Below are 27,620 nucleotides of genomic sequence, written 5' to 3' on the forward strand. Positions count from 1 at the left end.
GAGGAGGAGGAAGGTGGTGTTTGCCGCCGCCGCCGCCCGTCGTGTTGGGTCCGGTTGATCGCATTGAAGACTTACCGAGGCGGGGAGGGCCGTGGGAAGCAGGGCGTCGTGGAAAGCAACGTGGCTCTGAACAGTCGCACTTGTTGGGTCGTTGGTGGCGTATCTGGTGCGTCGTCCGCACAGTAGCGACCGCGTCGGGAGTAGCAGCACGAGTCTGGAGAGATGGTCCTCATGCCCATACTGCTAGGCTTCACCGAGCCCTGTGAGTTCGAGGTGAGTCGACGGCGTCCCATCTTGGGTCGTTCTCGGGCAAAAGGTTTCTTTTTTTTCGTGACTCGCGGTAGTTGCTGTGATGTGTTGTGACGGTCGCGGCAGCAGCTGTGATGTGACGGTCGCGGCATTTGTTGTGATTTGTTGTGATGGTAGCAGCGGCAGGCAGCAGCTGTCTTGTGACGGTTGTGGCAGCAGCTTTGATGTGTTGTGACGGTAGTGGAAGCAGCTGTGTTGAGTTGTGACGGCAGCGGCAGTTGTTGTGAAATGTTGTGACGGTAAACCATGGAATGGTCTGTGGGGCCTGGTTGTGGATAGGGAGCTACGATTTCGGTGCATTACGCATGACATGAATGGGAATGGGTTGCATGACTTCTTTACACTTCTGTGGCAAGTGATGGTTAAATGCTTTTTAGATTTTTATGTGTGACATTTTCATGTATTCATATGTGACAAGGCAAAGTATGCCAATACTTCCTCCTCTTCATGATATATGGAGTGAAGCTTTTGAAATATGTGTAAATAAAGACATGAATGTTTTTTCTATGTGGATCGTAGCACACCAGTTTTAACCAAAAGTGAATGTTTGTAAGAGTTTAGCCGAACGGAGTCGTTATATAGGAAGTATCCAAGATTTTGCTACTCTTGTAAAGATTCGAGTTGTCTTTGGATTCCCAGAGTGTCCCCTCTAAATATAGTGTCCGTTTTCTAGAGTTGGAGGTGTTTGCTGGAGGTACTTTAGAAATCTCACCTTTTATCAGTGCCGCTGCCAGGTAAATTTTCTGCTTGTGAGGGAGTGCAGCCCACTCTGATATGAAATACATATCTAAGTTTACATAAGAAGTTGTGACAAGACGAAGGGTAGATTGAGAAAAAGAAGATAGAACGGATTTGGAGAGATGCCGAGTAATACAGCGATCACTCCTTAGCGTACGAGTGAGGTGTGAATTATTTGTTGAAGAAGGAATGTAGCTTGTAAGTTAGAAGATAAGGATGAGAGACAAAACAGAACCCAGAGGGACACCGCTGTAGGTAGAGGAAGAAGGAGATGTCGTCAGGGAGGGAAAAAGGTAAGGAAAGAGGAAGGTAAGATAAAGTTTAGCGCGGAGAATAGTGTCGTAGGGCGAGGGGAGGCTGGAAGAGGCCCTTCGGCGTGCCATGCATCTTTGACGCTTTTGGTATACGATTTTCTTGAGGTTTTCGTGATACAGTTATGATCGATTCTTCTCTTAGGTGAAGGTACGACTGTGATCGGTCATACTTCTCTCCTGGGTCTTTAACACGAGGGAGTAGGTTAGGGAGGCCTTATGAACCCCACGTCAGATATATAAGGATTCAGATGGTGGCGTAGATCAGGTTGGCTACTCGAGTGCTATGAGGAGAGTCTTGCCTGGCCTGTGAGGGTGTGAGGAGTGGCTTACATGTAAAGAGATGCAAGCCAAGGAAATGTAAGTGGTAGCACGGTTTACTTTGTGTCCAGTAGAGGAACTACGGCGTTAGGTAAAGGCTCCAGGGGTCTTCAAGAACGTCATGTAAGACGTGTTAGTAACGGTTGAAAGACGAGCATCTTGTGATTGATTGCCGGGGAGGGAGTGTGGTCAGTCCAAAGGGAGTGAAGAGGTGCAACCAGTGGTTGGGATCGGAACTGCTCTTATGAAGGTCTGTGCGAACTCTGGTGAGCTCGATGTGGCTGTGGTGCCGAACTCCAGCTCGGGAAAGAAGGATCTCTGCCATAGCCTTTTCCCACATTGCTACATGAGGTCCAACTGATCGTTGGAAAGAACCATCAAAGCCAGTGTTTTGATCCCTTCTTCTCTGATGATGTAAAAAATGACCGAGGCCTGTTTTCCATGCTTTTTTGTGCATTCTTTTTTATAATTATCTCATGTGTGTAGTACATTGGGAAGAGGAATAGATGAGTTTGGGAAGAAAATTTGGTCTATGTTCTTGAGTTCAGGTGCAGGGAGTTCAAGTGTCTTGATGGGACGAAAAATGTAAGGACAGTAGCTCGAGGCTTTCATGATGGTGCTGACGTGTTCCTTCCAGCTTAGTACATCTTTCAGAGTGACACAGGTGAGGGACTAGACAATGGAGATGGCCCCTTGGAAGCGTGCAGTTTGATGTCGTGCACTGAGGGCGTCTGCATGCCGTGGTATGAGACTTTCTCCGCCGCCCAAGGTTGGTGGTATTATTGATGATTATGTTGTGGTTCACTACGTCGAAAGGTTTGGCGGAGCCGAGAGCCACAGAGTTCCTGAGAGCCTTGAGATCGTGATAGATAAAGCATGAAAAGCTGACGAGACGCTGGGTGTTAAGGTCCTCATAAATTTGCTTACGATATTTATGGCTGGACTGTTTTGACAACGTTACGATAAAGTGTGTGTGTGTGTGTGTGTGCTGATAGTCCGGATTCTGTTGTAGCGAGGTTTTGTGTGGTTATAGGCCGGAGGCTGTCTTCGTAGCGATGGTTACGTGTAGTGGTGGTCCGTAGTCTGTCGCTGTAGCGAGGATTGCGTGTTGTGATAGCTCGGAGTGTGTCGTTGTAGCGAGGGTTGTGTGTAGCAGTAGGCTGGAATCTGTCGTGTCGAGGGTTGTGTGTGGTGTAGGGCCGTGTACGGGTGAGGGTTGTGTACGGGTGAAGGAGAGCGTGCGGCAGGAGGTGAGTCAGCTGTGGTACAGGTTGTAATGCGATCGTTGGCCGCCGTCGTCCGCGGGCTGGGGTTGCGGCCAGCGGACGTCATTCGGACAAACGGGCTCTGTCAGGCTGGGATTTCTTCATTTTTTTTTTTTTTCAGTGGTGATCACACTGGCGTGTATAGATCCACTGTCTCATGGGCGCGCCATCACTGAAGGAATCTCTTAGCCCGTCCGGCTGTTCTCTGGGAAACAGCAGTGGAAAAAAAAATGGTTATTTGAATATTGGATTTTTGGCTTGTTGTTGAGATATTTCGAGAAGTTGTACACGTTTTTGATGTGTTGATCTGGAAATGAAAGACCCGCGATACTAGAAAAGATATTTGGAATTGTCTGACTCGTGAGAATGATCAGAAATGTCTTGAATCCAGTCGAACATAGGAACTGGTTTCGACCAGTGTTGTAAACGAAGACCCATGGGAACAGACGGAGTTCCTGACGGCGCGAGGTGCTGAGGGCAGCGCTAGTCCGACTGTAGGCACCGCAGCAGCAGCAGTAGCGGCAACAGGGACGCTGGGTGCTGGTGCGACTCTGGCTGGTGCTGGTAGCGGCTGAAGTAGCAAGACTGACGGGAGTGCAGCGGAGCCTGGTATTCTGGTGATGTGGAAAAACCTTACCCTTACGTTATCACAGACTTCGTCTAGCTCGGATAAAACTACTGCGGGAAGGTCGGCGGCCGCGTGACGCTGACGGTGAGGTTCCCTCAGAACCCGTCGATGAAGACTTTTATCCTTCGTGGTGGTGTCGCCTAGGGTCCAGCACGCTTGAGAGAGAGCTTCACCTCAGACGGTATTGTTGATTGTTGTGAGGTAGAGGGCCGGCCGACCAGGAGTCACGTCGGGGGCAACAGTGCGGCGGCGGCGAGGTTACCATATACCTTCCCACTTTCCCAAATCTACCGTAGTTTGATCCGCGCTTCCTGACTGTCGTGGGAGACACTGGCAGTGTTCCCTACGCATTTTAAAACCTACGTGTCATAGACCAACTGTCGCCGGGTGTATTCACATATCTGTAAAACCGGTTGAAGATAACGGTTGGCAATGACGGGTCGAGGCTGCGGTGTCGTAGGCTAGGATGATGGTCAGTCCAGAAGCTTGGCCGGACTTGTACCTCGCCTATGTCAAGGCTCCTCCTTCCTCTAGTACCTCGGACACCCTCAGGGATTCTACACAGTGTGCCGGTGACGCGGCAGCAGCAGAAGCCTCAGCCTCCTCCTCCTCACATCCCATCGGACTACCTTTCTCCTACCGGGAGTGCCACGCCTGCGGTGTTCCGCTCAAGATCCTCAGGAAGTACGTTGTGCTGCACTTGGAAGGGGCCATGACGGCGCACCTGTGCATCACCACATACAAGAGCCCCGATAACGAGGTGCTCAAGCTGGAGGTAGGTGTTGACCGGCAGCACGCACCTGCTGGAGGGGTGGCCGTGGCACAGGCTTCCTAGTAGATGGCTTAGTAATGTTTGCGATGAAGAGCGGATTGATTCAGTGCCATTAATAGTACGTGACCAGCATTTGCCAGTGGTAGCGTCATGCTAGTTAACCTTGTGCCATTGACTGTAGCTGCTTCAGGGTCTAAAAGCTTGCGGTAGACGCTTAACTTATTCCTTGTATGTCTGATACCTTTTCCTTTAGCTGGACACCACGAAAAAGATAAAACTATGTCGTCCTGAAATTTAGTGTATTTCAGCTGAAAGTTATATTCATGGATGGATAGTATATGGCTGCAGACACACACACACACACACACACACACACACACACACGTTAGGGACGTGGATTCAAAACAACCATGAAATCGGAAAATAAAAGCCTCATGAGTCGAGCTAGACAAGCGTAAGGTCTGATATATGCACAGAGCAAGCAACAAAACAGGGTCACAGGACAAAGAAAGTTGTGGCAGCGGAGGAGGTTATACAAGTTCCGACCTAATCTGGAAATTTGAGTCGACCTGGTGGGAAGAGGAGACGGTTGCCATAGATACGAAGAGCGACAATTTTTTTTTCTCAAAGAAAACGAGTTATTACGGAGCTTGACGGGTCTATGTTTATGTAAGTTTTCGTGTAAACTTAGGCTATATCATTAATTTATGGATGAAACGTATTCAAGTGTGTGTGTGTGTGTGTGTGTGTGTGTGTGTGAAGTTGAATAAATGGATTGTTTTAGTCACTCTCTTGGGATAAGTTCACAGTCCGGGAAACCGCATGCGGTTGAGGCCATGAATCGCGTGTATAGTGTTAGTAGGGGAATTACACGGTGGGACGCAGGAGGTTCAGCAATTGTTGTTGTGTTGATATCAGCCTCTTCAGTACGACGGTACGACCCTTCAAGTCTCACGTCAAAGCTCAGGCCATCCTACCCAATGGTCGTATCGTCGTACTCTTGGGTCGTATCGTTGCTCTCAAAAGGTTAAAGAGTTTTCTTGAATTATGTTTGGTTACTCAGGGTTATTGCCCCTCCCGATTTAGTAATGTTTCATTTTATCAATTTCATTTTACACCTCAGCGTATGGTTCGTCCATGATTCGGTATAGAATACTTGCGAGAACAGTTTAATGTCTAGGTTTTGAAATAAAAAAAAAAGACACCTACCTGGCTTTTATGGTAAATTTTGTAGCAAACCGAAAGGTTTTAAAGCTGAATTTGACGTCAGACTATTGTGCTTCACCCAGCTGCATTAATTATTATTGACGGAGTTGTTTTAGGATGCACCTTTGTTAGAAAACTTTATGAAACAATGTTTGTTTTGACGCGCTTCAGAGAACGAGAGTCATGCACCGTTATTCCATCATATCCCCACCCGAGCATGACAGTACGACCTTTGGGTTGATAGCCTAGCATCATAATGACCTTTTAAGGGTCATGTCATCATATCGCGTCATCTTTCGTACTCCAATATCGAGAAGGGCGAACGCAAGAAGAGACCACGGCTACGCTAGGTAAAGCTGATCTAAACTAGTTATGTGTTTGAGGAGATTTGCTGTAATCAGTCACGTCCCATATGATAATGGGAGTTTTGGGGGGGATCGGTTTGGTTGCGTTTATGTTCAAATTCACTTCGGTTCCTCAGACATTATATTGAAGTAATTTGAGTTGCAACAAAAAGAATCATTCAGCACTTGCAAGCAATACGAACTATCGCACCATCTGTGTAGAGGGGAAGCCACACAAGAGGAACGAGTCAAGCAAGCGTTAGCAGACGGGAGAAAGGGAGAGGCTAGGCTAGCCTAGCTCAGCTCCAGTTCCGGCAGAGTCCCCGTGTGGAAGTGACGTTGACGGGGCCTCCCACTCGGCCTGACCTTGCTCCACCAATGGCTATAAGTCTCCATGTAAACGATCACAGCTTTGAAAAAAGGACTCCAACTTTACATGTAAGTAGTCATATTAGTTGTTAGTTGTGATGATCCTACTAAAATACAAATATTTTTTGGGCTGTTTTTACAGTACATTAGTTAGGTCGGGTGTTTCACTGGCATGTTAAGGAACCCAAATATTCTCATAACCGAAATTTATATAAAAACCTCCTTGCGTAGGGTACTGCGTAAAGGTTGGTTATCCATGTCTTGGGTAGTCTGTGTATATGTGTATGATTCGCTATTCCATGCCTCGGGTAGTTTGTGTGTATGTGTATGATTCGCCATACCATGCCTCGTGTATAATGTACCTGGCACGGGTTCTTGACTGCGTGTACAGACCCGTTCCTTGGTGTGCCATAATGTTAAAGGTTGGGTGTGTGTGTCTGATTGTATGGACGCATCTAAGTGAATCTGTGACGTCACTCAGACTGGTCATTTTAGTTTTTTTTTTTTTTAGCAAAATCATTTCGTCAGTGTCTCCGGTAATTGCATATTCCTTAAAATTTTAGTTATTTGATATGTCTGTTATTTTAAGGTTTTGGTTTAACTTACCCCTTGAAGGATGCCACTAAAGTTTATGGAAGTAGATTTGAATAGTTTTACGGATTTTCATGGTAAAAGGCGCTGAATATCCTTTAGATTAGGCCAAGTTATAGTGGCGAAGAGTCATGCTGTCGTGTTTGAAGAGGTTACCATATTTTTTAATGTACAGATGCTTCTCTAGCCGAAAACGTTCGGATATCAGTCTTGTGATACATTCGGTTAAGAAATCCTTCCGGAGAGCTGTCAGAAGTGGGCGAGAAGTATGGTGAACTTTGGTCGTGTGTGTGTGTGTGTGTGTGTGTGTGTGTGTACACACCATAAGACGCGAGAGGGTTGGAAGTCAAGCCGGGGAATGGGAAGCCATGGGTGGGTGGTGAGAGGAGGGTGCTGCGTAAACCTAACCTTCCCCACCCGTAACGTCTTCCACAACAGCACTCGCCAAGATAGGATCTTTATTTTTGATTTTTTTTTTTCATCATGAAAGGTAGATTTTTTTTTCAGCGGACATTATTTACTAAGATGAATGAGTAAATGTTTCCAAAGTTCGTGATGTTTAAGACGAAATTGACAGAGTTCTCTTGTTAGGCTGTGCTTTCATATTCTTTTGTTACTTTTCTCAAGTGAGTAATAGTATGGCGTGGGTTTGTGGTTGTGTGGAGGGAGACCTGGCATGCGCCTCTATAGTGTGGAGACGTTGGGGATGACACAGAACGACCTGATATGACTTGAGTTGACATGTTCTTCGACAAAATCATGTGAGTGCACTTATGATCATGTTTACTAGACGTGCTTACTATTTAGATTACATTTTTGGTACGACGTTACGACCCTTGTGCATGACTATGACTCAAGCACGAACGGCACGACCCTTGAACACGACGTAACGACCCTTGGGTATATGATGGTGTCATCTTTAATAGTCACGTCAGGAGTCGACTTATACTTAAGGGTCGCATCGTTAGGCTCCGAGGGTTGTGCTGTTGTGCTGCAGGTTTATCTAATAAAGACGTTTTGAAACATTTTTGTCCTTGAAAGTGTCAGTTTTTAACAGTGTAAGAAAGTACATGTAGCTATGCTTTGGATGCGTCTTTAGTAATTGTACAGGCTCTATTATAGAAACCATCGTAGGTCGTTGGGTCCTGATATTTCATCCGTTGTTCGTTATGTAAACGAAGTGATCGTATTGGCTCTAGCCTCAGCGTCAAATAGGTGAAATATGTTATGTATGGTAGAAATTGGATTGCTTAGGGATGGAGTGTATACAGTCATCCGGGAACTAAGAAAGACTCGGCCTTCCGGTGTCCTGAGAGGATTTTACGTGTTACTCTTTAAGAGAGAAGGACAAGCAGGCTGGTGGCTGCCACCTTCATCTTTGTGAGATGCTGCGACCACAGTCCATGCTGTAATTGTATTGTCACCGCCACTACTGCTACCACCACCACCTGCTGTAGATGGTCAGATTACCCGGGTTACATAACATCCAGCCAGCCGGTTCTGTTGCCCCTGGGATGACGCAGAATGACATTGAGCCACACACATTGGCTGGGCACGATCGTGGCTGCTGTGGCACTCTATACCCTCAGACGCCGAGCCATTCTCAGTCAAAATATCCCACGAAATGGAAACTTTGTTTAGTAAACAATAGCTGGAAAAAATACCGCTTGACCCTTCAGAGTCAGGTCAAAGGTCATACCGAAAAATCGCACCGTCGTGCTGTAGGGTCGTAGCGACACGTACAGGTCGTGTTGCCACATTCAAGGGCCGTACTCGGGCGCTGAAAAGGGGTTCGAATACTACTGGCTTTGTCTTGATGCTTGTTGTTTCCTGGTCATGGGTTGGATTGTGTGACCTCGGGTGCGACAAGAACTTCAGGTCCGAAGAAGTGAAAGCTGGACAAAGAACCTTTACGTAAAAAAAAAATTCTTGTTTCATTTCCTTTAGGAAAAATCTTATTTTACAATGATTTTGTTTAAACCTTTTTTTTTTTTTTTCCTTGCTTAAGTAGTTATCTTTAAAAACGGCCTCTTTTTAAACAAAATGAATTCTTAAGAAAAAGTAGTAAGGAAAGTGAAATTTTGTTATATGAAGAACAACCAGATTTTCGTGGAAGGAAATTTTATGCTGAAAGAAATTAAAGCGAAATTTTTTGATGGAACATGGAATGACCTAATCAGAATGTAAATATAAACGAAAATAGTAAACATGTAAGTCGTGTTGTCTCATGTTTGTGTAAAACAACAGTTGGCAGCTCAGCTAGGCACGTCAGTCGTTCCTTACCCTGAGAATTGGAGAAGGGGTATATGGCTTCCTGTTTAAGCATGTTGAGGACAACGTAGAAGTATACTCTGACGTTAGGCTCCTCAGGATCTACAAATAGAACACTGCGATGGTTACCATATATATATATATATATATATATATATATATATATATATATATATATATATATATATATATATGTATGTGAGACCGTAAATATGCATAACAACAGAGGCGAATTGTACGTACATATATTTGAGGAATCCTTCGTGCCCCCCATCTTCCATATTCAGTTTCTGTGTACGGAAGTTCAACATTTCCGGTATTTTATGATACTTTTTTCTCACTAGTAGGTCAACCAACTGAAATATTTGTTCGAAGAGATCAGTGTTCATGGTGGAGTGGTAGTGTCAGCGACGTCGTTGGGGGTTTGGGGGTAGGGGATTACGTCCGCGCTGAATTTTTGTGGCCTGCCTGTTCTCTCTCTCTCTCTCTCTCTCTCTCTCTCTCTCTCTCTCTCTCTCTCTCTCTCTCTCTCTCTCTCTCTCTCTGTTATTCGTCTAGAGGAAAACCTGAGACAATCACAGCTTTCTGTCTTTCAGGTATGTTGGGCTCCTGCAGTCCATTACCTGTCCAAGTCTTTGTTGTTTAACTACTTCCCCCCCTTAAGGCGTGCGCATATCTGAGCATTGTAAGACAAATACGTCATATAGAATGATTGTGATGATGGACTGACTGGATTATATTGGAAATTTTTCCGATGTGATTATTTGCTCTTCTGTTGACATTGGAATCGGTTTGGTAAATCCTTATTTATTCTTTATCTGAAATGTTGATTGGTAAATGCGCTTGGTTATTATTTTTGAAATATGAATTGGTAACTTTATAGATTTTTTGTTGTAACTTTATATTGGAAACTCCTTTAAAATTTTGTGTGAAACATCTACGTAGGTTGTGAATCTGTAAACTTTTGTTTGTGAAACATGGTTTCGGTGGTCCGTGGACTTTCACGTTTGTGAAGCGTAGTTTTAGATTTAGTGTTTTATGTTGTAAAACTAAAGAAAATAAATCAGAATACTTCTGTTTATTCGTACAACTTGGGTTGTGTTTCTGTAGAATTTACACGGTGGTTATGGCCCTTAACATGTTTGAAAAAGGATCGAAAGAAATTTATTGAGAGCGAGGTTAACATGACTAATATAGGAAAGTAGATGTGATTGGTGATAGTTTTAAGGATCCTACTAGCCTTCACTAATAAGAAACTGGGATTTGAATGAAATGAACTAGTTATGCAAAGAAACAACAAAGTTGGCGATGCATCGTATGATTTGTGTTTGATCGTAGCCGTGAACATTTGATAATTCATGGCCTTATCACTGCCCATGTATTCTGAACTGTATATATCGTTTGAAAAGATAGGTTTCCATGCTGTAGAACTTTTTGTCGTGAATATTCTACGTTTGTATGTCAGTAGAGAGTTTGTGGACTTTTTTTTTCGTTGTAACTTTAAATCATTTCGCCCGTCAAACGAGGTTTGTAAAGCGATTAACATTTTCGTTTTTTGAAATGGTTGTTGTCTAAGATTTTATTTTATTTATATATTTATTGATTTAGGAACTTAATTGTGTGTGTGTGTGTGTGTGTGTGTGTGTGTGTGTGTGTGTTTAAGGATAGTAGTTGTAAGCAAGAGTTTGGACTGTTATGTTCTGTGGCTTCTCCCTAGTGTAGCGCCACGGTGGTTGGTAGGCTGGGCCTTGGTACGGCGCTGCAGTACCTGGGGAACGGCAAGCCTACTGGCAACAAGCAGGTGCGTCCTCTTAAGTCAATGATCCACTCGTTTCTGCCACTCTCCTCTCGGTACCACGTTTACCTGTAGTTTACTCCTAGATGTGCCACTCACTCTACCTCTAGTTTGTCCCTTGCTATGCCACCCAACCTCACTACCTCTTCTTTAGAACCCTCTTTATATACCTTCCGCTTTCACTTTCATAATTCCTTTGTCTTACTTGCCGTGATCCACCGTCCTCATCCTGTCTGCACCATGTCTCGCCTCGCTTGCCCTGACTCGTCTTCCTCCTTCAGTCTTGCCGACATCTTTGTAGATTAGCAGTGTATGAGACACTGCTACTGTCCTCTTGTTGAGGGCCTCGTCATACACCGTTGGGTCTTCAGTTATCTGGATTTCCTGCGCTCTGACCTTACTTACCCATTTTACCTTGGTTCCCTACCCTTCCGTACCCACCCTTGTTTCTCTTCCGTGACCGCCCTCCTGATACTACCCTGGCTCTCCCATTTCGGGCTGGGCCAGCCATCTCGCACATCTATACATCTTTTACTACACTTCCAGCCTTTCTGCCTCACCCAAGCATTCACCCAACCCATGTCCTCCTTGCTGTAGACCCTGCACTTCTGCTCACCATGTATCCAGATTCTGTTCCCCATGCCTTTCTCGTTTCATATATTCTGTACATATATACATATTTCTTTCTCTACGCATGATGGAGGCCCGTACCTCTACATCCTTCTCATACAGAGACCTGTAGGTTAACACGTCATTTACGAGACATAAGCCACCATCTCACGTGTGTTGCTTGTGTGCACTTCGCAGCCATGGTAGTGTAGAAATTTGCTTCCCGCGTAATTATACTGGAACTGCACCTGCTCTATCTTGTGTAGTGAGTGGATGTAACATGTAGTAGCACATCTGCATCTTGCCTGAGACTTATCTGCTGCAGTTTTTGCAATCGTTTTCTTTTTTTAGACTTAAGCTGTATATGACTGGCTTATAGGCAGTTTTGATTATTAGGTAGTGCATCTAAGCTTTCAGTTCGTGTATTTGTCTATGAGTTTGGGGGTGTCGGGTCACAAGTTGTTCGGAGCTACTGTGCCTCTCCAGGGCTCTGCTGGCGTTTTTGACTTTAAATATGACCCTCTGGGCTGTTTAGTTGGCCGAGGGCTGTGGGTCTTATGAAGCAGGTGTTACGAGACTGAACTTACCTGATGTTCGGAGTATTGGCCACTGTGTATGGAGCAACTACCCGCGTACGTAAGTCTTCATAAAGGGCTGGTATGCTCCTGGTTTGTAATAAATGAGCCTGCAACACCATGATTCTGGTGATGAGGTGCCAGTTCTTTTCAGGACCCTGTTACTGCCAGCAGTCCTTCTTGTAGGTTACATTGGATGTCACTGGAGGTAATCTACAACCTGATCCTAGGGCCAGAAATGTGTTTGACGCTGGATGTGGTGGCCATGTTATTAATTGCTCATGTTGAAGTCAGGAAAAGAGAGCCATATTTACTGCCTTCCCTCATCTTGTGTTTTTTTGTGTATTATATTTATGGAATGTAATTACCAATTATTATTATTACTATTATTATTATTATTATTATTATTATTATTATCATTATTATTATTATTATTATTATTATTATTATTATTATTTATTATTATTGGATATTAGGGGAAGGGAGGGGGTCAAATAGAGAACGTAAAGTTGAGAAACAATATAGTTGTAAAGATGTGACGGGTAGGTTTAAGGAAGCCTTGTAAGTAGACTGGTTCTGACTTATGACTCACGGCCCTCCTCCTGTTAGTGGCTCGACAGTTTTAGTACAGAATATTCTTAAGCGGTGAGAGAGAAAGGAAGGGAGGAAGAGAGTGGGAAGGAGGAAGTGAAGGATGGAAAATGGCTGTGTATAGGAACACAAGGTTATAGAGTTGTCTGGTCTGCCCCAACACACTTGATGGTGCACCCATGGAGGGTTGGTGCGGTTTCTTATTGTAACCAAAGTTCAGACCTAAGAATGAGTTTTCCATTTGACATCACAGTGATTGCCATAGTTGCAGAAAATGGATTTGAACTTTATATTTCATTGAATGAAACTGAATAAGGAGATGGGATTGAGGGTAAATGTTTGGTTATGTTGCACTAGGTACAACAGCAACAACAAAAGAATAAGGTAAATTTTGAATGGTAGGCGAAGTGAGGGTAGGGTCCTCTGTAGGTTCTATTGAATACCAGAAGTGTTTCTCCTCTTACCTTAAATAACCCAGTCTAATCTAGCCAAAAAGTACTAATCTGTCGTGTAAAAACCTGTTAACTTCCCGTAGCAGCTGAGATTTACTTCACTTTTCAAAGTAATACCGATATACCGTCTGTTGCATCTCACTGTTCACGTGAGAATTGAATACAGATAGACTTTCCCTTGTACTATTTTTGTTCGTTTGTTTTCCTCTTCCATTAACGATTCTAAACGCCCAACCTTTCATGATGTTGCAAGAAAGCACCCAGCACAGATCGGGGGCACGTCCTCCCTTTATCAGGTTTTGGGTGTGGAGTAGATTAGAGAGGCCTGTTGTTGGTGAGGAAGATTTACCATTTTGATCACTGATGTTTTGATGTACATATCGTAAAGGCCTTTCCAGGTGATGTGTGATCTGATGATCAATGTTTATTGTGTGACATGATGACAAGTTACCCAGGATGTGATCTGGTGAATAGTCATGTTAGAGATGACTTCTTAGGATTCGATCTGGTGACAGTTGCGACCAAGGATGTGAATTTGTTAAGGTAATGTCAGTTGTGATCCGGTTTAGGTAATGTGGATTGTAATCTGGTGAAGGAATAACTTATGCTGAGTTTTTCAGGTCTATACACATTTACCCAAAATTTTTGTCTTTTAAAGAAAAGAATAAATACATATTGTTTTAATGGTTCAGAATGAATAACATCCTTACCAACATTACCTGTCCATCGCTATAATATTCAATATCCCTCGCATTCCACCACCACTTTCATCAACATTTGTTACTTTTCCCTTCCCTTTCATATCATCTCTGCTGTCCATGCTGTCCATTCCATTTCCGATAACGCTAGACTAATGTAACCCATAGCCCTCATATCTGTGATCTTGTTTCCGTTGACTTGTGCTTTGCTATGGTTGCCTTTAACACTGGTGTGTTGCAGCTGTGTTTCGTGGGTCAGGACTGCCAGCGGATACCCAGCATCCTTGGAGCTACTTACGGTCTCCAGACCAAGCGCCTCGACCTTTCCTACAACGCCATTAGGTGAGCTTCCATCTTCCGTTGTCACTGTACTTCACCTTTCTCCCGGTCCTTCCTTCTCTTCCTTCTTCCCTTACTCTTACCTACACTCATGATATGTCATACCTTCTGATTTGTGAATGCTGTTGACACCTTGCTCGTACCCTCTATTTTACAGGTCATTGGATGGGTTGGACAAGTTCCATACCTGGAAGAGCTGATCCTAGATAATAACTTTATTGATGATAACGTAATGGTACCTCGCCTTGATACCCTCCACACTCTTTCACTCAACAAGAACAAGGTGAGGTCACATTACGATTTTGGAGTAGGGCTGATTGGAAGACATGAGGTGCGGGGGTAAGGGCAAGGCAGGGCATAGTTCTGAGCAAATGATACAAGGGCAGGGTTTGTCAATGGGAGTAAGGGCAAGGAACAGCAAAACTCTTTGGTTTAAATGAAGCCAGGGCATGGGTCTTCGGTATGAGTGTCAGTGTGAGAGCTGGTAGGGTTTTAGGTAGGATTGATATATTTTTTTCTCTATATCGCTTATGGTGTGTTACTTATTGCAAATCACATTACAAACTTACCAAGTATTGGTTCAGTAGGGTGAGCTTTAAACTGACTTGTTTTGTGTACAGAATAGACTAAATCAGGCTGATCAAAGTCTAGTCTTGCTTTCTACCCTCAAGACTCTGCCCAGGTAAAGATTTTAAAGATAGTTTTTGTCCGAAAGAGTAACTTGTGGCAAATGTTTGGAGAAATAACCTAGGTAGATTAAAAGTAAGTAAAAGAATATTCAAAGTGGCATATCGCACATATGCCTTTGAATTATGGAGTAACTTCTCCATAAGAAGCTATAGGATGCTTGAGAGTAAGATAATGAGAAAGCAGTTATAGTAACAGAATAAGTCTGTTTTGTGCATATTTCATTTACTCTTGTTTTCTTTATGAAATTAATCTGATAACTAAGCCATTTTCCTCATGTCTAAAAAAAAAAAAAAGTCAACTTTGAAAGGTTGGAATTCTTCTACCAGCTTGATTTAACCTTATATGACTATGGTGTTACTGCTGATTTCATTTTCCTATCAAGATATTTTATTGCTGCTTTTCTTACTTTTACGGAAGGTCTGTTGAATCGTGATATTTTGCTACCAGTCCTTATATTTTAACCATTTACAATTTGAGCTACCCATAAACTTATGCAATTTTAGTTTGGTGTTAATAAAAAACATTCACAGGCTTATAAACAGGACTGTAATGCTCCAGTTACTGACCAACACCCACAACAACTTCCACATTCCAAACAGTCACTACCAGCATCAGGTTGCAGGCCAGAAACTTTTCTCTCATTATGGTGTACATCCACTTCAATACCCACTGCATCCTCAACACAGCACTTTATCCCACTCTGCCTGTAGCTTGAAGCAATAACTAAGAATTTGCTTGGACACCAAGGAGAAGAATTAGTGAGGTTACCAATTTAACAAATGGAAAGGATTATTCCAAAATATGAAAGTAGCTTTAAAGTTAACTTGATAAAGTAAAATCAGCAGTTACACTAAATTGAAATTCATATAAGTTTATGGGCACTTTGTATTACAAGTGGTCATGGATGTGATTATGTCTGGTCTGTCTGTCCTTAGCTGACGAATCTGGAGCTGCTGCTGGACCAGATCAGTGAAAGGTTTCCTAACCTTCGGTACTTGAGTCTGCTGGGGAATGAGGCTTGCCCCAACCAACTCTCATGTGCTGATAAGGATGAAAAGGACTACAAAAGATACAGGTCAGAATTAATATGGTTTATGGTTTATATATATATATATATATATATATATATATATATATATATATATATATATATATATATATATTATATTTTTTCTTTCATACATATTCGCCATTTCCCATGTTAGCGAGGTAGCATTAAGAACAGAGGACTGAGCTTTAGAGGGAATATCCTCACTTGGTCCCCTTTTCTGTTCCTTTTTTTTTTTTTTTTTGGAAAAGTAAAAATACAGGAGGGAAGGATTTCCAGCCCCCCCCGCTCCCTCCCCTTTGAGTCGCCTTCTGCGACACACAGTAAATACATAGGAAGTATTCTTTCTCCCCTATCCCTAGGGATATTCATATTTTATTTATCATCTTTGATTGCCATTTCCCATGTCAGCGGGGCAGTGCCAGGAAACGGACAAAGAATGGCCCGTCCACTCACATACACATATGTATACATAAACACCCATACATTCACATATACATGCATATACATATCAACATATACATACACACACATATTCCCCGTTCTGTTTGTGAAAGGATCTTTAGTTTCATCTTGCATCAGGTGACTTGTCACTGTCCAGCTAGTTTGTCAGAGGTTTCCCCAAATGATTTAGATCTTCACTCAAATATCTTACTCTTCCCTTCTCTGCCTGCATAGCAAACATTGTCCAGGTAATCAGTACTTTACCAATCACCTAATAGCTGTAGTGTCTGCAGACTGTATGTGCTACACCGGCTGCCTACCCTCAAGTTTCTTGATTCTTCTGGAGTTCGTCGGAGTGAGCGGCGAGAGGCCAAAAAACGGGGTGCTCTGGCTAGAACCATACGCCCATCTTCATCCGGTTCTTCTCCACAAACTAAGATGGTCAGTCCCAGTCTTTTATTCATTGCATAGGTTATTTTCATATTTGTTTCTTCCTTTCTTCTGCTGCTTGCTTTTTTTCTTTTTTGTGTGTGTATTGCTTGTTTAGTGTCAGTACGTTGTCATGATTAGACTTCGTTAGTGCACCTCTTGCTCTCTATTGATAGAATTTTTGTAGCGTTTTGTCAGTTCTTTTCTTGGTATTCTCAGTTTCGCTCCTCTTGCTGCACTTAATCTTCCTTATTGCTTTTCCCAGATAGATTTTGGTTTAGTATTAAGTCATTTATCAAAGAAATATTAAAAGCAGTAAAAAGTTGAAAAACATTAAGGTACTTGGAGATGACCAAGTGAAAAGAATGTAGAGAGAGGGGGGGTCATGAAATGGTGTACAAGTGTTTTCATGAAACATTATTAAACTTACTTATAGAATGAGGATATGATATCACAGGATGATAATAGGATAAGTTCATATAGCTTAGAAACTTATAGTTTAGCTGAAAGAAAGAAAAGAATAATAAAATTAAAGAGATGAATAATGTGGCTTTAGGGAAGGATGAAGTTGAGTGGGGTAGTAACTTGAAATAAAGGGATGAATAAAGTGGCTTTAGGGAAGGTTAAAGATGAGTGGGGTAGACTTGTCCATAGCAGGTTTAAAAAAATTTATGAATGTGTTGAAAGTTTGGAGTTAGAGTTATCTTGTAGAGGTATCAAAGAATTTCTTCTGAATAGGATATGTCTTATGAATGGAAAAATTGATGAGTGAGTGAGTTTAGGGTTGATATTGTATTTTGGAACAGAATGTGGAATTTAAAAGAAGATTCCATTCAGTCTCATGATGTATGAGTGAAATATGGTCTTCCAACAGTAGAATAGCAGATGCAAGATCTAGATATTGATCTCCCATGCAAGACATAGATATTGATCTCATAAATTTTAAATATTGTATCAGAGTAGTGGATGGAGTTAAGAAAGAAAATTTGAATGAAGTCAAAATGATAATTCTAGAAATAGAATTAGGATACCAAGATGATTTGGTCTAGAATAGATGGGGAAACTTGAAGGTCTGCAGCAGGGGTGTGTTATGTTCCCATAGTAGTTTGATTTGTTTGTGGATAGGGTGGTTAGGGAGGTAAATGCAAGGGTTTTGGAGAGAGGGGCGAGTATGCTATCTGTTGGGGATGAGAGGGCCTGGGAAGTGAGTCAGTTGTTGTTCACTGATGAGACAACCCTAATGGCTGATTCAAGTGAGAAAATGCAGAAGTTAGTGACTTAGTTTGGAAAAGTGTATGAAAGGAAAAAGTTGAGAGTAAATGTGAATAAGAGCAAAGTTATTAGCTTCAGTAGGGTTGAGGGACAAGTTAATTGGGATGTATGTTTGAATGAGAAAAATTGGAGGAAGTGAAGTGTTTCACATATCAGGGGGTGAACTTAGCAGCAAATGGTACCATGGAAGCGGAAGTGAGTCTTTCGGTAGGGGAGGGGGCGAAGGTTCTGGGAGCGATGAAGAATGTATGGAAGGAGAGAATGTTATCTCGGAGATCAAAAATAGGTATGTTTGAAGGAATAGTAGTTCCAACAACATTATTTGGTTGCGAGGCATGGGCTATGGATAGGGTTGTACAGAGCAGGGTGGATGTGTTGGAAATGAAATGTTTGAGGACAGTATGTGTTGTGAGCTGGTTTGATCAAGTAAGTAATGAAAGGATAAGAGAGAGGTGTGAAATTAAAAGAATGTGGTTGAGAGAGCAGAAAAGGGTGTGTTGAAATGGTTTGGATATATGGAGAGAATGAGTGTGGAAAGATTGACAGAGATGATACATGTGTCAGGTGGAGGGAACAAGGAGAAGTGGGAGACTAAATTGGAGGTGGAAGGATGGAGTGAAAAGGATTTTGAGTGATCGGGGCCTAAACATACAGGAGGGTGAAAGATGTGCAAGGAATAGAGTGAATTGGAACGATGTGGTATACTGGGACCGACATGCTGCCAATGGACTGAACCAGGGCATGTGAAACGTCTGGAATAAACCATGGAAAGATTTGTGGTGCCTGGATGTGAATAGGGAGCTGTGATTTCAATGTATTACACATGACAGCTAGAGACTGAGCATGAACAAATGTGGCCTTTTTTGTCCATTTCCCTGGCGTTACTTTGCTGAAGCAGGGGGTAGTGATGCTGTTTCCTGTGGGATATGGTAGCACCAGGAATGGTTGAAGGTAAGCAAGTATGAATATGTACATGTGTATATATGTATTTTTTTTTTCACACACGTTCGCCATTTTCCGCATTAGCAAGCTAGTGTTAAGAACAGAGGACTGTGCCTTAGAGGCAATATCTTCACTTGGCCCCCTTCTCTGTTCCTTCTATTGGAAAATTAAAAACGGAAGGGGAGGATTTCCAGCCACCCATTCCCTCCTCTTTTAGTCGCCTTCTGTGACACGCAGGGAATATATGGGAAGTATTCTTTCTCCCCTATCCCTAGGAATAATGTGTGTGTATATATATATATATATATATATATATATATATATATATATATATATATATATATATATATATACCCTAGCCTGAGCCAGATACCCATTCTATTGAGCAACCCCTAGGGGTGGATGAACAGCTGGGTTGACTGTGGACTGACTGCCGCAACCAGGATTCAAGCTTATGTGCTTGACCCTGGGTGACCCATGAATGCGCCTTAGTCAGGAACACTAACCGCTGCACCACGCTTTCTCAACCTGTTATGGTAAACAGTCAGCAGTATTGAGAAAACTTGTTGCATGTACCCCTCCTTTAATTCAGGCAGAAAGGATTCTTAATGAAGGGACAGGATTCATTTGAGAAGAAACGTAGATCAGCTTGAAAGTGCATGATATATTTGATGAAGAAAGTGTATCGATTAATCTTTTATGGAAAAGTAACATAATTTAAAGTTTCACATGTTTTTCATTTCTCATGTTGTTGAGGCTGTAGAGAAGACAAGTAATATCTATATTTTTAACAAACACAATGTTGATGTTCACAGAAAACTGAAGGTGGCGATCAGTTACCAAATTCAGAAGAGAATTGCAAACCCAGAAGATCGTCAGGAGACACGAGGGCACAGAATGGATCAGTTGGCAAGCAAGGCTCACCTGAACCTAACTCACCAGACTCATCAACTATTCACAAAGGTTAGCAGTATCCAAATTTTCCAACCCCCTACACACACACACACACACACACACAGAGGAGGAGGGATGTGAAGAAGCATCTCACACACACACACACATACACAGGAGGAGGAGGGATGTGAGGAAGCATCCCTTTGGCAAGATAATTTTGGACTTGTGGAATAAGCTACCTGTAGAAGTAAGTGATATATGATTCAGAAGTTTACATGGTAGGAATGCATGCTAAGAGGTTAGGCTTCTCAAGCACAAATCTTCTTCCTTGTGTTCGCAGAGTTAATCACATGCATACATGAATGGAAGGTTGAGATAGGGTAATGGAGGGTTGTTAGTGATGCAGGCATTGTGCTGAAATGCAAAATGGATAACTTGATAGATATGAAAGTCTAGTGCTGTGGAGATGGGGATGGGAGTTTGGTTAGGTGAGTGTGGTTTTGGGAAAGGAAATGTGGTTATGCAGTTAAAGGACTAGGAATGTAGTTGTGGAGATGAGGGTGTGGAAATACACTGGTGAGGGTGGAAGTGTCGTTGTGTGAGTGTGAACAAATGAGTTTTATGTAGTCTTTATGGAGATGTCTTTTTTTATAGATATGGATGAAGTGTAATGCATATACCAACAGAAACCATTTCTTATATGACTGTGATCCATTGAAGCATATTTTGTAAGATACTTGATATTTAGTTATGGATTTGTTTTATGGTATACTATTAATAAATGAACTAATAGTCATCAATGATGAATTGTAACATATGGCATTTGGTCTTGCTCCTATGAACAGAGAAGTTCATAGCTGCAATAGAATCATTTATGCTTGTTGAGCTTGACAAATCATGATATTAGGCAGGGCTGTCATAGTAGCTTACACTGGTTTGGAATTCGGTTGCCATTGTGTCAAAACATGTAAGAAAATTAGACAGGTTATGTTAGGATGTATGTTTTCTTATCATGGATGAACTGTGCTTATGGGTTTAGGAAGAGAGGCTTTGACAAAAAATTGAATTATACTTAGAAATTACAGGATGGGTCAGGAAGTTAGGCACATTGCTATACATCTTGGATTAGGAAAGTGGCTAGACCTGCTTCTGAAGTTAGAAATAAAAATTAAGTAGAAAAGAGAAAGACTTTTAGACATATAAATAAGATTAAGGTTATAGCATTAGTGAGGATGTTGGCACAAAATTTGGTACTAGACATTTGGGTAACCTCTTTAATCTTGAATGGGGTTGAAGTGTAAGCATAAGTACAGAAAGGAAGACATGTTGTAATTAACTGCTGTAGTTCAAGGCAAGTAATGCACTAAATGTTAGAATATTTACAAGTAGAGGATGTCAGAAGGCTGTATATTGTGTTGATATTAGATTTAAGAATAGATCTAGTGTCGATTAAAAAAGACTTTTGAAATAGTGTAGTGTATTCAAGGGTATATACATATACATATACTGTATTTGTAAAGTTGAAACAGATATTTTGGAAAATTTTGTGTTCATGTTGGTGATGAACTTTATACATATTATGCACGTTCATATAAACAGTGCACAAGATAAAGTTGCTTACTAAGATGAGGATGTACCTGCCATACTCTTAGTACTTCATTGTCATTAACAACTAAAGCACTGGTTTTATAGTTTTTATATACCCCCAGGAGTGTATGGCATGCGACGGTACAAGTACATGGGTCAGCATTCTGAGGGTAACCGCTTCATCAACAATGATGCACTTTGAAGCTGATAACTCCATCCTCTCTACACCACTTTATCCACCTTGCATTACCTGGATGTGTTGCTTGAAAGCCACAGCTGGTTATCAACATGGGCTAAATGAAGTCCCTTACCATTATCTATGGATTAGGGTGTTTTTCTTCAGTGTCCTTTATTGTTGCGAGTGTCTTGGTGTATTACTAGTGTACTTCAAAAAGTTAAGATTCTAGGAAAAATCAAAGAGCCTCAGGACTATCTTGTGACTCAATAAAAGTACCTAATTGCAAAGTGTTTTTCGGTAACTTTAGGGGAAGATCAGTTAAAGGGATTTTATAGTTGTTTGTAAATAATGTGCAATGCAGGAGACTGAATCCCCGTCCTACATGTACTTAGAGGTTTATATTCTTGCCTTTGCACACATTGTCCCAGATGTAAAATCTATGTATTGATATTGTCAAATGGGACCATAGGGCTCTTTTATGATACTTTCCTGACTGTCTTATTCAGGATTTTTTGTAATCTTGATTTCTCGTAAACAGAATTTATAATCATGGATTCATTGAGGAAGTGATAAAACCTGTCATCATTACTGTCTTCGGGCATTCTGCATCATTAGGTGCGGGCTAGTAGTTCTATCTAGGAGACATCATGAGATGATATTCATATGATAATGTCTTTCGTAAAATGAACTTTGAACCATTTCTAGTATATACAGTAGCAGGTTTAGCTAGTGATATCTGAGATTTCTAAATTTTGATATATTTGGTTTTATTTCTCACGTTGATATTCACAATAATGGGTTAAATTTCACCACTTTGATTTGTTTAGAGCCAGTCACTGTAATCTTAAAACAGCATTCAGTTTTGTAACAGTGCTCAAAATCTTCATGTGTGAGAAGTTCTCATTTCTGATGGCTTCCTTAACCCATCTGCTTACTTGTGCCTTAATTGACTTTAGCACCTAATGAAGTTTGAACCATTTCTAGTATAGACAGTCGCAGGTTTAGCTAGTGATATCTGAGATTTCTAAATTTCGATATACTTGGTTTTATTTCTTATGTTAATATTCACAATAATGGGTTGAATTTCACCACTTTGATTTGTTTAGAGCCAGTCACTGTAATCTTAAAAGTGCATTAAGTTTTGCAACAGTGGTCAAAATTTTCATGTGCAAGAGGTTCTCATTTCTGATGGCTTCCTTAACCCATCTGCTTACTTGTGCCTTAAGTGACTTTTGCATAAGTCACTTCCACCTGAACTGGTATATAACTTTTGCCTATTACTTCAAACTGTTAGATATATTAAAGGCACAATGCAGACAAATAAACAGCAGTATTGCTTTATGGGGATGTGGGGTTAAAAAAAAGTTCGTCAGCATTAATGGTGACTAGCAAATACAGAAATTTTTTTATTTAATGAATTTAATTGTGCAGTGATGTGCAAAGCATGTTCTGTACTTTCAGCAAATTGCTCCCGTTGAATAAAATGTTAAAGACTACCAAAACTTTGCAAATAAAGCTCACAGCAGATAGTTTTAATTTTATCACTTGAGAACTATTCAGGATTATCATAGACATTGTACGTATCAGTAACATAGCTATAGAATCAATGATGTGAATTTTATCTTATTTTTTGAGGGTGGAGAACTCGAAAATGGATTGTCAGCACTTTGGTCAAGTGGTTCACAACAGTAGTTTTACCTCTGTGTGTCTGTTTATTAACTCCATTCCCATTTGACATGTTATAGATCAAGTGCATACATTATAATGCCTTTTATCTTTGTTTTGCATTGTTATGTTCATCAAGATTATCTTTAAGAAAAGCAGTTTCTTGCATAAATCAAAGAATTGAGAAGCCAGATGACCTAGTCTTTTCTTGCACCACTGCCTTTCCTGTGTTTGTGTGAGTGACCTGTTAATGGTGAGGCACTGAAGGCTAAGAAGTGGCACGAATTCATTTGTTATTGTGACTGTATTGCTATGGCCACCCCTTTGAGGGGGTTCCAGTTGAAACAGGCATCAGTTTGCTAACATGATGAAAATTTTATGTAGAAGAAAACTCTGCATCACCTTAATTTATAAATCTGAACCTTTTATCATCCTTTATCCCTATGACAAGGAGTAAAGAAAGTCTTCTAGGAAATGGTGTAAGTGATATCTATAGATTTGGAAAAGGCATATATTAAAGTGAAAAGGAAAACTTTAGGAAATTCTGACTCTACTTGATGTACATGGAAGACTTATGAATGCTTTTAAGAGCTTTCCTAACGGAAGTAGGGCATGTGAGAGAGCAGGTAGTGTTATGTGTGATGTCAATCTGTCTACCTACCTAAATCTCTGATGCCTTTTCCCTCAAGGTACTCCTATGAAGAGGGTAGTCATGGCAAAATAATCTCCACTTATCCCTGTCCTTATAGTCCTCCCTCATACACCATTCCACACATTCTTTCCTTATTTCTTTCCCTCCAGTACTTGTACACTATATTTCTCCATTTCATGGCTGGTATTCCTCTTACAGCAGCCCCTTTATTTAATTGTAGTATCTTACACTTTCCTTGAAAACTCACTATCTTGCATTCTTTCCACAAGCCTAAACCTCCTCAGGGTATTACAGTTCTACCACTCTACAATGTATTCCCTTTTCATTCCCAGCCATACCAAATCTCTCACACACCCCAACATTACTTTTATCATTCCATCTATGCTCCTCTCAAGTAAATCATTTCTACATCTGGGATTCTTGACCTTTGATAATATGTTATATAACATTATTATGGATGGGGTATTGCTTGAGTGTAATATTGTTATGGGTAGGGCATTGCTTGAAATGATTACTAATAAGAAAACAATATGTTGTTTCTTAAAGAAATGGGAGATCAGATAAACACAAAGGATGATTGCAAAGGTACTAAGAGGGTATAATGTTAGTAGAGGAAACATGGAGGAGGGAAAGACCAAGAAAAAGATAAAAGGATGGATTGAAAGACACTTTAAGTTATCAGGGCCTGTACTTACAGAAGGATGTGAAGCATGCATGGGAAACAGTGAATTAGAGCAGTGTGGTATGCTATGGTGATGTGCTGTCAGTGGGGTGAACCAGGGCATGGAAAGGTTTGTATGGCTTGGGTGTTAGTTGGGGGCATTGGTTTCGATGACTTTTATATGATGGCTAGAGAGTGGATTTAATCAAATGAGGCCATTATTTTTAGTCTTCTGATGCTACCTCGCAATGCAAGAAATGTTGAATATGCATGAAATAAAAGAGAAGAGAGTGTAAGGTCTTGTAGCACAGAAAGGAGTTGAAGTTATGGATGAATTTAGCAAGGATGGCAATGGGAAAGCTGAACATTACTTAAGGGAAAAGACTTAGGGGCTATTGAAAGCTTTACGATGAAGTCGTGACACAGAACATATGGCAGGTGATAGATCGGGCTAGGTTGGTCTTGGTCATTTATAGCAGTACTGTATAAAGTACAAAGAGGAGGGATAGAGCAATGAAAGCGATGGATAGATGTTGTGAGAGAATTGATAAGGGCTTGGGTGAAGATGCAAGAGGAATGATGGAATCTGGATGCAATGGAATTTTTGTGTATGTAGGTGGTGTGAACAGAGATGATCTTGATTGAATCAACTTAGTGTGTAAAGTGACAGAGTCAGAAATGCTTTTTTAAGTGTGGAGGGCATGGAATAACGATGTGTGTTTAAGTCTTTGAGGCTGTGTGTACCTGATCTGCACCATTAAACTGGGAATGGAATAATGATAATGGGTGATATATAAACAGATAATCATCCTTCATATGTATATACCATAGAATTTTCCTTAGGAGACTGCTTGACTGAATTAGAGTTTTCAGACTTAAGATTTTATTAGATTCATGTACATGGTCCAGTAATCTTTCTGATCTTTATTATGAATGTGTCGTATTATTTTCATCTTTATCCTGTGCGGAATGAATTCCAAACAAGCTTCCTTTGAATTATCATCCTTAAAACTCCTACAACTTCAGTCAATTACTGACTATATTTACTGTTCTATTTAACATCATTACCTTCATTTCTTAGTCTTGATTGTAAATTGCTCACCTTGGTAATCTTTCCAGCTTATTAAAAACTAAATTTACTTTTTCAGTCACTTTACAGTTCACATGTATCATAAACTGTCAGTATAGTTTAGCAAAAGTTTATTTATATACAGATATATAGATTAAGGTATTAAAGGCAGTTGATTGTCAGAACTTTTATACTATGGCTTCGATACATCACTATACTCATAAACCTGTCTTGTAAGCTTTGCTTGAGCATTTTAACATTACCATACTGTACTAATCTAAACATACATTTTGTTAAGATACAATACTTTAGACTTAAAAAGTATTATGCTTCCATAGGAAAATAAAATTGCCTCTGCAGAATTTTTTTTGTAATGAACCTGTTCAGAAAAGTGTATTGAATCAAAGATGTCTGAAAAAAATTAGAAATCTGGTGAGGGTCCAGTCAACAACTGCAACTGAGAAAGAAGGGCTTAAGCTCGATGCAAGGAAAGCATCTCTATATTTTATGTATGTATATCTTAACAGTAGATTTTATTGAAACTGCTGTATAATGAAGTGTGTAATTAGTCTGCTTTGTGCTTGATTGGGTATATGTATGTGCATTATATATATATGTGTGTGTGTGTGTGTGTGTGTGTGAAAGGGGAAAGTTGAGAGTAAATGTGAATAAGAGCAAGGTTATTAGGTTAGCAGGGTTTAGAGACGAGATAATTGGGATGTAAATTTAAATGGAAAAAATTGTAGGAAGTGAAGTGTGCTCTACATTTATTAACATGGATAAGTGAACCCTTTAATAGTGAGTTCTTTGATGAGAACAACAGCCTTGCCGACGTTAATTTTTACTAGTGTACCCAAGTGCAAGTTGCGGTAGAGAATTGTAAAATATTATGATAGAAATTTAAATGCCGAGGTAAGATAGGTTGGTATCCCTGGGAAAGAAGGGTTGGTAAGCCTGCCACATGTAAACAAGCACGCAGCACGAGGGAGATATGACATCCGTGACGATGAGCGGGAAGCTTCAGCCTTCATAATTATTGGCGATATTACCTGTAGGCGTGCAGTCATAGGTTTTTGTACAAGTTGGTAAGTCATATTGTAGTTGGAGAACATGGTGCTAGAAAAGTAGAGGTAGATGTAGATTATTCTCTGTTTAACTGGGGCTTAATTGCTGCCGGCTCTTTGTTTAATCTGGGATTGATTGCTGACGGCATTGTCATAATATTGACAGCTGTCCATGGCTGGTATTCATCCACCTATTCATCAAACTCTTCCTAAACTTTAGGTTAGGTTGGGTATGGGTGAACATTGTCTTTACAATTTGTTCTGTAGGAATATTGTTAATGATCGAGTGACAGGATACAGGAGCATTGATTTGTAGTTTATGATTCCAGATTTGTAGTTTGTAATCGTTGTGTTAGTGGGTGGAAAACATATTGCCAAAGCCATATTATTTTTGCTATGTAATAATACGTAATAAGATAGTGTGGAGGTCTGTGAACCCAGGAGGAGTTAGTGTGGAGGTCTGTGAACCCAGGAGGAGTTAGTGTGGAGGTCTGTGAACCCAGTAGGAGTTTGGGTGGGGTTAAAAAATAAGCAGTTGGTGAATCACCACTCACTAGTAGCTGATATTTATCAAATACGGGTGTTAATAGTAAAATGTGTGTCTTACTGTTTATATTGTGTGGAGTGGTTATCACTTTGTGCATTTGCATACACACAAAATTAGATTTCATTGACGAATGTTACCACTGTATATATAAATGCAGTTTCATGAGGCGGACAAGAGTGATGTTTGTTTTTTTTAATATACCTGACATCTAAGGTTACTATGAGCTGCTAGGGGGAATTAGGCTATATTTTGGAAAATAACCCTCATTTTTTTTCTCATTCTTTTAGCTCTGTG

General features: G+C 40.9%; 1 protein-coding gene across 1 annotated transcript; it reads left to right on the top strand.

The window, feature by feature from the left end:
• On the top strand, positions 1–26,072 carry LOC139758324 (leucine-rich melanocyte differentiation-associated protein-like). The gene is given in 9 exon segments (XM_071679579.1): positions 1–273; positions 3,336–4,347; positions 14,087–14,187; positions 14,342–14,367; positions 14,370–14,467; positions 15,810–15,949; positions 16,660–16,807; positions 19,825–19,972; positions 21,613–26,072. Coding segments are annotated over 8 exon segments (1,050 nt in total). The 5' UTR covers positions 1–273; positions 3,336–4,038; the 3' UTR covers positions 21,693–26,072.
• The last annotated feature ends 1,548 nt before the right edge of the window (positions 26,073–27,620 follow it).

The sequence above is a fragment of the Panulirus ornatus genome, chromosome 30 (assembly GCF_036320965.1).
Source record: "Panulirus ornatus isolate Po-2019 chromosome 30, ASM3632096v1, whole genome shotgun sequence".
Taxonomy (NCBI): Eukaryota; Metazoa; Arthropoda; class Malacostraca; order Decapoda; family Palinuridae; genus Panulirus; species Panulirus ornatus.